Source organism: Ranitomeya imitator, chromosome 5 (assembly GCF_032444005.1).
Source record: "Ranitomeya imitator isolate aRanImi1 chromosome 5, aRanImi1.pri, whole genome shotgun sequence".
NCBI classification, from domain to species: Eukaryota; Metazoa; Chordata; class Amphibia; order Anura; family Dendrobatidae; genus Ranitomeya; species Ranitomeya imitator.
In genome coordinates this window covers 158,975,106-158,989,159 of record NC_091286.1, presented here as the reverse complement: position 1 = coordinate 158,989,159, position 14,054 = coordinate 158,975,106, and the positions used below count along the sequence as shown (strand labels likewise).

Sequence of the window (14,054 nt, the reverse complement as noted above, 5' to 3'; positions counted from 1 at the left end):
CCCCAGGTAATGATGTATCACGTGATATGTCACATGACCTCCTTTGGTAGGCCATGTGAGTAACACACAGCTGTATATGGAAAACGACAATTTTTTCCTTTATGCACATCCCTATACAAAATAGAGCAGGGGTGGGAGATTAATTTTCCTGAGGGCCACATGAGAATGTGACTGTTGTGCAGTAATTGTGTTCTATATTAATCATTTTTTTTTGCTACTGTTTAACTTAATTTTGGGTAAGTTAACGCCCCCCACCCCCCACCCCCACATAACTTCTTCAATCAACAACCAAGGCGCCTAACCTGTGAGACCCTTGTACACGTAAACCATAACAAAACTTCCATTCTTTTATATAGTTTAAAAACCTAGTACCTATAGACATGCGCACAGAAAAACTGACTTAAAAAGGCTAGTATGTCACTTCCTGACAGCGGAGGTTGGCACCTTAGTTGAAATGGTATGGTGCCCACACTCCTCGTTGACTGCCCCATGTAACCCTACCATTACCCTAACTAACCAGGCATCCTGAATAGGTGATCAGATAATATGTAATGACCATGTATAAATAAAATGTAGATGCTAGTAGACCGTCCTGCAATGAGTATATCTGCTCACAGGCCCAGGCAATATGACCCTACATACAGTAAGATCCCCACATGGCTTCCTACATAGGACCCAGGGTGGGGAAATTATTACATACAGGGACAAAAGACATTATCACAGGGTCACATATACCTGACCAACATACTGGAGGGGGCCCTGGTCCAAACTTTCCACTGTGGCCCATAGGACTCTGGTTATTACATCACTGATCATTTGATGTCTGTGCAGATAGAACAGCACAGCCAGTATTCAGATTAGCATAGAGGTGATGGCGAACCTTTGAGACCTAGTACCCAAACTGCAACCCAAAACCCACAAAGTACCAACACTGTAATTTAATCTAAATACTGAGGTTTTAGTTTAGAAAAAAAAACAACTCTTAACAAAGAGCAGGCAGGAGCAACAGAGCTTAGGCTGTGTGCCCACGTTGCGTTTTTTTTTCTGCCACTTTTTTTTTTTTTTTTTTTTTTTTTTGCCGCAGTGGAAACGCTTAAATGCAATCCTATGGGATTCCGCAGTTGCTGTGCCCATCCTGCGGATTTTCCCTCTGTGGAATCACATAGCGGTAAAATCCGCAGCATCTTCATTATTTTTGCGGAATCGCTGCGATTCCGCAGCCATAGGATTACGTTGAAACGCTCACATGTGGCTATGCCCACCATGCGCAAAGTGAGCGCTTCATGTGTGGATGTTACCCAGGATATGGTGGAGAGGAGACTCTCCTCCAGGCCCTAGGTACAATATTCCTGTAAGAATTTAAAATAAAAAATAGATAGGATATACTTACCTTCTGATGGCCCCCAGAGTCCTCCCAGCTCTCAGCGGTGCATTCGGCGGCTTCCGTTCACAGGGATGCATTGCGCGAATCACCTGAGATGACGTTGCGGTCACGCGACTTTGACGTCACAAAGGTCCTTCGCGCAAAGCATCCCTGGGAATGGAACGTACCAGGAGCGCTGCTGAGGAGATCGGGAGCGCTGCTGAGGAGCTCGGGGCTGTCAGAAGGTGAGAATAACCCTTTTTTTATTTTTAACATTCTATCTTTTACTATTGAAGCTGCATAGGCAGCATCAATAGTAAAAAGTTGGTCACCCTTGTCAAGCACTATGCATGTTTGACCAACCTGTCAATCACTTTTCCAAGAGATGCTTCAAATCACTTGGAAAACGCAAGCATTCTGCAAACTAAAAATGCTTGTGTTTTGCGGGAAAACGCATGCGTTTTACCCGTGGCAGGGAGTTGTGGAAATGCTGCTGACATTTCTGCAGCGTGGGCACATAGCCTTAATATTCTACTCCCCTCTAGCCATCTTCAGGTTTCCCCCGACACCGCTCCATTCCCGCACCACCATCTTGTTGCTGCAACTACTGACTGACTGGAGCAAAGTCTGAGAGCCTTGTTCTGGCTTTCAAAGCCTTGCGTTGAAAAGTGACCTCTTATTCACCCCAGCAAGCACGGGTCACAAACTGCTAGAGGACCAACGGATTGGTGCAGATAGGTGACAGCGGCGGGTAAGTGTAAGGAACTTACATTAGCAGCACCACTCCAGTGTTGCAAAAACAAAAATCCCTGGCGTGATGCTCTAAGATGTTGCACTATTTGCCTTCTCTCCCCTGTTGCACTATTGCTGCAAAATGAGTTATCTGACAATCTGTCGCTGAGCTCAATTTGACAAGAGTGTATAACTTATGTTTTTCTGAGTTCCACTCAGTTGATTTATGACCATGTCAAAGTTGAGTGTTCAGGGGAAAAACCTGCAAAAAATTATTTTTGACCCCAAACATATATTAAAGTAATAAAAGTTCTCAAAATGTGGACAACTATCTACTATATAATTGTCTAAAGGTCACTTCCGTCTGTCCTTCTGTCTCTGTCTTTCTGTCACGGTTATTCATTCGCTGATTTGGTCTCGCCAGCTGCCTGTCATGGCTGCCGCGACCAATCAGCGACGGGCACAGTCCGGAAGAAAATGGCCGCTCCCTACTCCCTGCAGTCAGTGCCTGTCGCCCGCATACTCCCCTCCACACACCGCTAACACAGGGTTAATGCCGGCGGTAACGGACCGCGTTATGCCGCGGGTAACGCACTCTGTTACCGCCGCTATTAACCCTGTGTGTCCCCAACTTTTTACTATTGACGCTGCCTATGCGGCATCAATAGTAAAAAAATGTAATACAATATGTATATACAATTATAGAACCAAAAACACATTTTTTTTTTCATTTTTTTGACTAGCACTTGGTTATTTACTGTGACTTCTTTACAACAGAGTATTTTTGTCCTTGCTGTGCTCTTTTTGTGTGTTCATGTTTCTTGGTGGTGTGAACAGGTTTCTACAGACTTGTTCACTGTGCAAGTAGCCCATGAGTTTTTGGTTCTATAATTGTTTTCTTGTTTCTACAAGACTGGGGAGTCCACCACTCCTCTGTGGGCCATTTGCACTGAAGTTGTTCCATCCAGCAAGTCCAAATGGATATTTTCTCTCTGAACCCTGCTTATACAGGTACTATACAGATGATCAGGTTTTTAAATAAATCAGATAGGGATTATATACATCAGATAGGACTGCTCTATTATGGGTATACCTTGGCGATTGGTGGAGCAGCTTAATATACATTTTTTTTTGCAAAAAAAAGTATTAACTAAATACCCTGTATTTTTTTCATTTTTTGACTAGCACTTGCTTATTCACTGTGACTTCTTTGCAACAGAGTATTTTTGACCTCGCTGTGCTCTTTTTGTGTCTTCAACTTATAGCTGCGGTCAGACTGCAGAAAGTAAAAGTCCCATAGTGGTAATACGTTAACACCTCTAAGTGAGCACTGTTATCATACTGCCTAACAAAAAGTGGAATAAGATTCAGAACAGATAAGGAGTGGCTCACCGTTGTATACAGGTGCTCAGGAAAAATATATCAATAATCTCAAGAAAAAAATCCGGCACACTGTTTCGCCAAGCAAGGTGAAATCAATTTTATTAGAAATGTGAATTATTTCATTCCATATTCAAGCAAATTGCGCACAAAAAAGGACCATAAAGGTACATAAAGTAGGTATCAAAATTCACATGAAGTAGGTATCATATTTCAACGTTTCAGCTATAACATTAGCCTTTATCAAGAGATACCTAAATAGGACAATATAAATTCAAGTTACTAACAAAAATTGGTACAGAAAAGCAAAAATATATTTAGAAATAAAGTATGTACATACACAATTATATAAGGCCTATGCCCAAAGACATTTCTTACTCATTGGTGAATTAATGACTCTATCATATACATCCAAATGGCAGATTATTGTGTTAAACCACGGAAGTAACGCCATAGAAGGTTAAAATGTCATTTTATTACATATATGCGTACACTACAAAAATCAAACAAAAAAGAAGGGGGGGGAAGCAACACAAAATAGCCGCAATACCAAAAATATGATGCACTCCAAAGTGCTAAAAGGGATGTTTAGATGATATACATCTTATTCTACTCTTACTCACTCCAGTAGTCACAGTGTTAGTTCCAAAAATGAATATAAGTTGTACTAATAGATAATATATAGTTGTAATAAATATTCTGTCATATGTGAAACGAAACACTAGGCTGCAACCCTATATCGTGACACCACATTGTAGTACTATACCCAACATCCTAATATATAAAATTGTGAGGACAAAAGAAATTCTTAGTACATAATCAACAAAGTGCAAAATGCTAAATATAGAGGACAAGTTTCCATTAGTAAAGATATTCAAATGAATGCCCTTCGTATTGAGGTAGCAAAGAAAAGTGCAATATGCCAAAAAAAATAAAAAAAAATAAAATATATATATATATATATATATATATATATATATATATATATATCAGCTAAATGGTTAATGCAAAAGTGCATAGTGCCATCCAAGGTAGGGCTTCAAATTAACACCCATATTGCTGAAGTTCAAGAAGGAAAGTGCCATGTGCCAAGACGTAGTGGCAGCCAGATAATAGGTGCAAAAGTGCACCGTGCAGACAGGAGTTAGAGAAAGCTAAATATGTAAGTAATACATGACCTGTTTGGGCGGCTCAAAACCCGCAGAACCCATTTTATTAGAGCCGCCCAAACAGGTCATGTATTACTTACATATTTAGCTTTCTCTAACTCCTGTCTGCACGGTGCACTTTTGCACCTATTATCTGGCTGCCACTACGTCTTGGCACATGGCACTTTCCTTCTTGAACTTCAGCAATATGGGTGTTAATTTGAAGCCCTACCTTGGATGGCACTATGCACTTTTGCATTAACCATTTAGCTGATATATATATATATATATTTTATTTTTTTTGGCATATTGCACTTTTCTTTGCTACCTCAATACGAAGGGCATTCATTTGAATATCTTTACTAATGGAAACTTGTCCTCTATATTTAGCATTTTGCACTTTGTTGATTATGTACTAAGAATTTCTTTTGTCCTCATAATTTTATATATTAGGATGTTGGGTATAGTACTACAATGTGGTGTCATGATATAGGGTTGCAGCCTAGTGTTTCGTTTCATATATGACAGAATATTTATTACAACTATATATCATCTATTAGTGCAACTTATATTCATTTTTGGAACTAACACTGTGACTACTGGAGTGAGTAAGAGTAGCATAAGAAGTATATCATCTAAACATCCCTTTTAGCACTTTGGAGTGCATCATATTTTTGGTATTGCGGCTATTTTGTGTCCCCCCCCCCCCCCCCTTATTTTTTGTTTGATTTTTGTAGTGTACGCATATATGTAATAAAATGACATTTTAACCTTCTACTATGGCGTTACTTCCGTGGTTTTTGTAGGATTTGTTTAATTGGAAGTGCCTTCATTAGGCCAGATTTTCTTGGTTGATTATTGTGTTAAAAGACAAGAATATATATCAAATATGGCCGGAAATCCATAGCCAAATACCGCAAAACACAGAAAACGACAAACCGAAAATGAAAAAAAACCCTAATATTGCAGCTCGCATAGCAGTATGTGTCTCTGTTCATGTATGCCAGAAATAATGTTGCAAAAATATTGCAAAAAATATATATTCTATACCAATTACAGAAAAAAATTGCAAAAGAATTGCAAAAATATTGCGAAATATAGCAAAAATATTGCAAAAATATATTAACCCCTTACTGACATCGGACCGTTATAGTACGTCCGATGTCAGCTCCCCTGCTTTGATGCATGGCTCCGCCGTGAACCCGCATCAAAGCCGGGACATGTCAGCTGTTTTGAACAGCTGAGATGTGCCCGCAATAGCGGCGGGTGAAATTGCGATTCACCCGCCACTATTAACTAGTTAAATGCCGCTGTCAAACGCAGACAGCGGCATTTAACTACCGCATCCGGCCGGGCGGCCGGAAATGACGTCATCGCCGACCCCCGTCACATGATCGGGGGTCGGCAATGCGTCAGGATGGTAACCATAGAGGTCCTAGAGACCTCTATGGTTACTGATCACCGGTGGCTGTGAGCGCCACCCTGTGGTCAGCGCTCACAGCACACCTCCATTTCTGCTACATAGCAGCGATCAGCAGATCGCTGCTCTGTAGCAGAGGCGATCGTGCTGTGCCTGCTTCTAGCCTCCCATGGAGGCTATTGAAGCATGGCAAAAGTAAAAAAAAAAAAGTGAAAAAAATAAAAAATATATAAAAGTTTAAATCACCCCCCTTTCGCCCCAATCAAAATAAATCAATTAAAAAAAAAAAAGTCAAATCTACACATATTTGGTATCGCCACGTTCAGAATCGCCCGATCTATCAATAAAAAAAAGCATTAACCTGATCGCTAAACTGCGTAATGAGAAAAAAAATCGAAACGCCAGAATTACGTTTTTTTGGTCGCCGCGACATTGCATTAAAATGCAATAACGGGCGATCAAAAGCACGTATCTCCACTGAATTGGAATAATTAAAAACGCCAGCTCGGCACGCAAAAAATAAGCCCTCAACCGACCCCAGATCATGAAAAATGGAGACGCTACGAGTATCGGAAAATGGCGCAATTTTTTTTTTTTTTTAAGCAAAGTTTGGAATTTTTTTTTCACCACTTAGGTAAAAAATAACCTAGTCATGTTAGGTGTCTATGAACTCGTAATGACCTGGAGAATCATAATGGCAGGTTAGTTTTAGCATTTAGTGAACCTAGCAAAAAAGCCAAACAAAAAAACAAGTGTGGGATTGCACTTTTTTTGCAATTTCACCGCACTTGGAATTTTTTTTCCGTTTTCTAGTACACGACATGCTAAAACCAATGATGTCGTTCAAAAGTACAACTCGTCCCGCAAAAAATAAGCCCTCACATGGCCAAATTGACGGAAAAATAAAAAAGTTATGGCTCTGGGAAGGAGGGGAGTGAAAAACGAACACGGAAAAACGAAAAATCCCACGGTCATGAAGGGGTTAATATATTGAACAAAATCCCCCTAGTCGATCTCCCTAAGGGAAAAAAAGAAAAAGAAGGCAAAACAGCCGAAGTGAATGTGTCAGTGCGCTGGAAGTGAATGGCAATAAGGTATAAGAAAAGCAGTTAATCCCATAGATACCTAGTGCGACCATACCACGGATCTAACCATGATTCCAGGGGGAAAAAATATAATAAAGTGGTAGAAGAAAGGAAGAAGTCCCAGTGTTTAATCTTACCAATGAGATGTGAATCGGGTGCTCAGGAAGGTCCGGAGTGCGATAATAGGATGCTGAAAATATGCGTCCTTTTATGCAGGCTAACTGAGCCCGTGAACAAGTACTTCCGGGTTGATTGTGATGAGCCGGAGATCTACTGCTCATGCGCGGCCAGAAAGCCGAGAAGAGCCGAATGCGGCCGAAAGATCCGGCCGGTCACATGACTCCCCTGCTTGGACTCAACGAGGGTCGGCGCCTGTCTATAGGAAGAAGGGAAAAGAAAGAAGAAAGGGGGGAAAAAAGAAGGAACAAAACTGTTATATTATAGGTATATGAATTGGCATTGCATACAAAAACAGAAGATGATAATATATGATTCATCTAATTAAGTAACAAGTGGAATAATAGAGATAGAATATATAGAAAAATATAAAAAGAAATATATATGGAAAAATATGAAAATGTACAGAAAAATATGGAAAAATATGCAAAAATGCGGAAAATATAAAGATATGAAAAAATGTGAAAAATATATGAAAAAATATATATGAAAAGATATTCATGAAAAAAATATTCCAATGGACCCAAACTAAATAAAGAATAGGGGAAAATAGTATAAAGTCCATCCAAGAGAGTCATCTAATACATAACCTCATACTCCCTGTTGAGGCCCAATGGAAAGAGAGTTTGCAATTTGTGGATCCAATAGGATTCCCGTATCTTTAATTTTTCAACTCTATTACCCCCTCTCCTCATGGGAGGTATCCAATCAATTATTTGGTATTTAAGTTGTGCGACTGTATGATTGTTCTGGGAAAAATGTTCAGGAACAGGAAGGAGAGTACGCCCACATCGGATGGTAGATTTATGTTGGGATATGCGGTCCCGGATATGTTGGGTAGTTTAACTTTGTCCGGTACCTCATTTTGACACATTTCAGGTGGATCAGGAACTACACCGATCATTTCAGCCACCAGTCCTATCATCCTGTGGAGACTTTTATTGAGGTTGTAAACAGACGTTACGTTAAAGAAATTTTGGGGTCTATAGATAAAGGTCTTGTTAAGATTAAAAATAATTTATCAAGGGAAGAATATAGATCACTGATGGATTTAAAAAATAATAGAAATTTAATTATAAAACCTGCTGACAAAGGAGGTGCGATCGTGGTTTTGGATCGAACTTAGTATATTAATGAGATCTTATCGCAATTGAACGATACCAATACCTATATGCCGGTGTCTAATAATCCAACTTTTGAAATTGGGAGACAGATTAGTAATTTAGTGTCACACTATTTATCATTAGGTGTCATTGACCAGAAACTGGGAGATTTTCTTATTAACCATCATCCGGTTATCCCAGTGCTATACACATTGCCAAAAATACATAAAGATCTGCTCAGACCCCCTGGAAGACCCATAGTGGCTTCCACTAACTCTGTCCTGTCACCACTGGCAATCACAGTAGAGAAGATCTTATCTCCACTTGTACCTTCCATGAAATAATATTTAAAAGACACTACTCATTTCTTACAATTACTTAGGGACTTAGGTCCCCTACCCTCCAACAGCATACTGGTTACCATGGATGTTTCCAGTTTATATACTAATATTGACCATCAGGAAGGTCTTGAATCTGTCACCAGATATATCACCACACATGCCAATTTTTCAGAAAATCAGCTACAATTTTGTATTGATGCATTAACCATCATCCTCACTAAGAACTACTTCCTGTTTGAGGACCAGTTCTATATACAAAAGAAAGGCACTGCAATGGGGTCTAATGTTGCGCCTCCATTTGCCAACATATTCATGGATTTCTATGAGACATCATATGTATATTGTCACCCATTATTTTCATCACATGTCATTTTTTGGAGACGTTTTATTGATGACGTGTTTTTTATTTGGACCGGTGATGCTGAAGCTCTTCGGGGCTTTCATGCGGATTTGAATTCAAGTACACCTAACATCACTTTCTCCCTGCAGTACAGTGATCAATCTATTAATTTTTTGGATACCCTCGTAGTGATACGGACAGGTGGTATAGTGGAAACTGACTTATGTCAAGCCAACGGACAAAAATGGCCTACTTTCTTATACTAGCAATCACCCACGTCATGTTAAAAAAGCACTACCTAAGTCACAACATGACAGAATTAGGAGGATTGTATCCAATCCGGTCCAACGCACCATGAGACACATTGAAATGGATAAGAAATTTCATGACAGGGGTTACCCTTCAACTTTGGATGAAAATATTAGGGTTCAGAACATTAATAGAATAGCAATGCCTAAGCAACCTAGGATTGCCTTTGTAAGTGTCTTTAACCCCTTTACCCCCAAGGGTGGTTTGCACGTTAATGACCAGGCCAATTTTTACAATTCTGACCACTGTCCCTTTATGAGGTTATAACTCCGAAACGCTTCAACGGATCCTGGTGATTCTGACATTGTTTTCTCGTGACATATTGTACTTCATGATAGTGGTAAAATTTCTTTGATAGTACCTGCGTTTATTTGTGAAAAAAACGGAAATTTGGCGAAAATTTTGAAAATTTCGCAATTTTCAAACTTTGAATTTTTATGCAATTAAATCACAGAGATATGTCACACAAAATACTTAATAAGTAACATTTCCCACATGTCTCCTTTACATCAGCATAATTTTGGAACCAATTTTTTTTTTTTTGTTAGGGAGTTATAAGGGTTAAAAGTTGACCAGCAATTTCTCATTTTTACAACACCATTTTTTTTTAGGGACCACGTCTCATTTGAAGTCATTTTGAGGGGTCTATATGATAGAAAATGCCCAAGTGTGACACCATTCTAAAAACTGCACCCCTCAAGGTGCTCAAAACCACATTCAAGAAGTTTATTAACCCTTCAGGTGTTTAATAGGAATTTTTGGAATGTTTAAATAAAAATGAACATTTAACTTTTTTACACAAAAAATTTACTTCAGCTCCAATTTGTTTTATTTTACCAAGGGTAACAGGAAATTGGACCCAAAAAGTTGTTGTCCAATTTGTCCTGAGTACGCTGATACCCCATATGTGGCAGTAAACCACTGTTTGGGCGCATGGGAGAGCTCGGAAGGGAAGGAGCGCTATTTGACTTTTCAATGCAAAATTGACAGGAATTGAGATGGGACGCCATGTTGCGTTTGGAGAGCCCCTGATGTGGCTAAACATTGAAACCCCCCACAAGTGACACCATTTTGGAAAGTAGACCCCCTAAGGAACTTATCTGGATGTGTGGTGAGCACTTTGACCCACCAAGTGCTTCACAGAAGTTTATAATGCAGAACCGTAAAAATGAAAAATCATATTTTTTCACAAAAATTATATTTTTGCCCCCAATTTTTTATTTTTCCAAGGGTAAGAGAAGAAATTGGACCTCAAAAGTTGTTGTCCAATTTGTCCTGAGTACGCTGATACCCCATATGTGGCAGTAAACCACTGTTTGGGCGCATGGGAGAGCTCGGAAGGGAAGGAGCGCAGTTTGACTTTTCAATGCAAAATTGACAGAAATTGAGATGGGACGCCATGTTGCGTTTGGAGAGCCACTGATGTGCCTAAACATTGAAACCCCCCACAAGTGACACCATTTTGGAAAGTAGACCCCCTAAGGAACTTATCTAGAGGTGTGGTGAGCACTTTGACCCACCAAGTGCTTCACAGAAGTTTATAATGCAGAGCCATAAAAATAAAACAAAATTTTTTTCCCACAAAAATTATTTTTTAGCCCCCAGTTTTGTATTTTCCCTAGGGTAACAGGAGAAATTGGACCCCAAAAGTTGTTGTCCAATTTGTCCTGAGTACGCTGATACCCCATATGTGGGGGGGAACCACCGTTTGGGCGCATGGGAGGGTTCGGAAGGGAAGGAGCGCCATTTGGAATGCAGACTTAGATGGAATGGTCTGCAGGCGTCACATTGCGTTTGCAGAGCCCCTAATGTACCTAAACAGTAGAAACCCCCCACAAGTGACACCATTTTGGAAAGTAGACCCCCTAAGGAACTCATCTTGATGTGTTGTGAGAGCTTTGAACCCCCAAGTATTTCACTACAGTTTATAACGCAGAGCCATGCAAATAAAAAATATTTTTTTTTCCACAAAAATTATATTTTAGCCCCCAGTTTTGTATTTTTCCAAGGTTAGCAGGAGAAATTGGACCCTAAATGTTGTTGTCCAATTTGTCCTGAGTACGCTGATACCCGATATGTGGGGGGGAACCACCGTTTGGGCGCATGGGAGGGCTCGGAAGGGAAGGAGCATCATTTGGAATGCAGACTTAGATGGATTGGTCTGCAGGCGTCACATTGCGTTTGCAGAGCCCCTAATGTACCTAAACAGTAGAAACCCCCCACAAGTGACCCCATATTGGAAACTAGACCCCTCAATGAACTTATCTAGATGTGTTGTGAGAACTTTGAACCCCCAAGTGTTTCACTACAGTTTATAACGCAGAGCCGTGAAAATAAAAAATCTTTTTGTTTTCCCACAAAAATTATTTTTTAGCCCCCAGTTTTGTATTTTCCCAAGGGTAACAGGAGAAATTGGTCCACAAAAGTTGTTGTCCAATTTGTCCTGAGTACGCTGATACCCCATATGTTGGGGTAAACCCCTGTTTGGGCACACAGGAGAGCTCGGAAGGGAAGGAGCACTGTTTTACTTTTTCAACGCAGAATTGGCTGGAATTGAGATCGGACGCCATGTCGTGTTTGGAGAGCCCCTGATGTGCCTAAACAGTGGAAACCCCCCAATTATAACTGAAACCCTAATCTAAACACACCCCTAACCCTAATTCCAACGGTAACCCTAACCACACCTCTAACCCTGACACACCCCTAACCCTAATCCCAACCCTATTCCCAACTGTAAATGTAATCTAAACCCTAACCCTAACTTTAGCCCCAACCCTAACTGTAGCCCCAACCCTAACCCTAGCCCTAACCCTAGCCCTAACCCTAACCCTAGCCCTAACCCTAGCCCTAGCCCTAACCCTAGCACTAGCCCTAACCCTAGCCCTAACCCTAGCCCTAATGGGAAAATGGAAATAAATACATTTTTTTTTATTTTTCCCTAACTAAGGGGGTGATGAAGGGGGTAATTTTTTTTTTTTTCTTCATTGCACAATGGTATAAAGTTATGTGACCACCTGTGGTTTTGTCCCTTCAGACACCCTCAAACCATTCCAGCAAAATCTCAGGCTATGTGCCCACGTTGCGGATTTCTGTGTGTATTTTTTTCCCCTCAGTTTTTGAAAAACGCACTGCATTTTACCTGCGGATTTCCAGCGGTTTTGTTTGCGGATTTCACCTGCGTTTTAACACCTATGGATTCCTATTGAGGAGCAGGTGTAAAACGCTGCGGAATCCGCACAAAGAATTGACATGCTGCGGAAAATTAACCACAGCGTTTCCGCGTGGAATTTTCTGCAGCATGTGCACTGCGGATTTTGTTTTCCATAGGTTTACATGGTACTGTAAACGGGATGGAAAACTGCTGCGAATCCACAGGCAAATTCGCAACGTGACCATACCCTAAACACCAATATGGCGCTTCTTCCCTTCTGAGCTATGCACTGTGCTTCAAATGTAGTTTTCAACCACAAATGGGGTATCTGCATACTAAAAGTAGAAATTTCACATCAACTTATGTGGACTGTTTATCCTGTTATCCTTGTGAAAATAAAAAAAAAGAGGGCTAAACATTTTTGTGAATTATATCATTTTTTTTTTTTTTTTGCCTACGAAGTTAACAAATGGGTTCCAGTTAACAGGCAGCAAATATGTGATGTTTATAAAGGTTATGTTTGCAAAATATAAGTTAAACAGATTTGTGATGCCTAAATTGTGCTTTCTCCTAGAGAATAGTTGAGAATGAGAAGGCAAGCACGGAAAAAGTATCCAAGCAGAAAGTGGATTTACAGGCCCTACCTACACGAGCATATCTTGATCAGACAGTGGTTCCAATACTTCTACAAGGCCTTTCTGTGCTGGCAAAGGAGAGGTAAAATAAAATGAAGTCGTTGACCTTAATGCTCAACTTTATCTTGAGCAATCCAAACTTATCACATCTGAAGAGTCATGTTAATGTAATAGACTACATAGCCTCATTCATATGTGAGACGTTTTTGCATTCTAAAAAAAAAAAAAAAACATTTTTAGAGCACCATTGATTCCATGCTGCTGTACATGTGAAGATTGGGGTTTACATACAAAATATAAATTACTATGAACAAACTTGACTGGTACTCAAGCAAGATGGACCTGTCCTTTATGGACTTAGGCTAGTTTAACATTTGCGTTTAAATCCGCAGCGTTTAAAACACATCCGCAAGTGGTGGAAAAACGCATATAAATGCATACAAACACAGCGTTTCTTAGACGCATGCGGTTAAAAAAACACCGCGTTTGTACGTGTTTACATGCGTTTTTTCCTGCGTTTGCGTTTTTGGTGCGCATAATGAGAAATTTCACAAGAGAAAAATCAAGATAACCAGACACCGCCAGTGGGACTACAGAGGGCGTGTATGATGGGATCTCTATATATAAACCCTAGGGCTACTGAAATTTTAACAGTTTGCTACTGTATCCTGTGTCATGATGGATCTTCGCATGGAGAGCTTTTATTTCAACCTGGATTTCAGCTTCAAGCTGTTTCTTGCCTGTGCTCCCCATTATCGAACTACGTGAGAGCCGTGGAGCCTATCACACGCTCTATGCCGAGCTTAATGCCAACCCGGAGAAATTCCAGGAATACACACGAATGTCGCAAGACTCGTTCCGGGATTTGCT

At 40.2% G+C, this 14,054-nt stretch overlaps 1 protein-coding gene across 3 annotated transcripts in view; it reads left to right on the top strand.

Moving 5' to 3' along the window:
* DPY30 (dpy-30 histone methyltransferase complex regulatory subunit) overlaps positions 1-14,054 on the top strand; it is a 54,909-nt gene that overhangs the window by 27,567 nt on the left and 13,288 nt on the right. For all 3 annotated transcript variants that reach the window (XM_069769268.1, XM_069769266.1, XM_069769267.1), the window contains one exon: positions 13,124-13,266. In XM_069769268.1, coding sequence (XP_069625369.1) covers positions 13,124-13,266 — 143 coding nt within the window. The remainder of the gene's footprint in view (positions 1-13,123; positions 13,267-14,054) is intronic.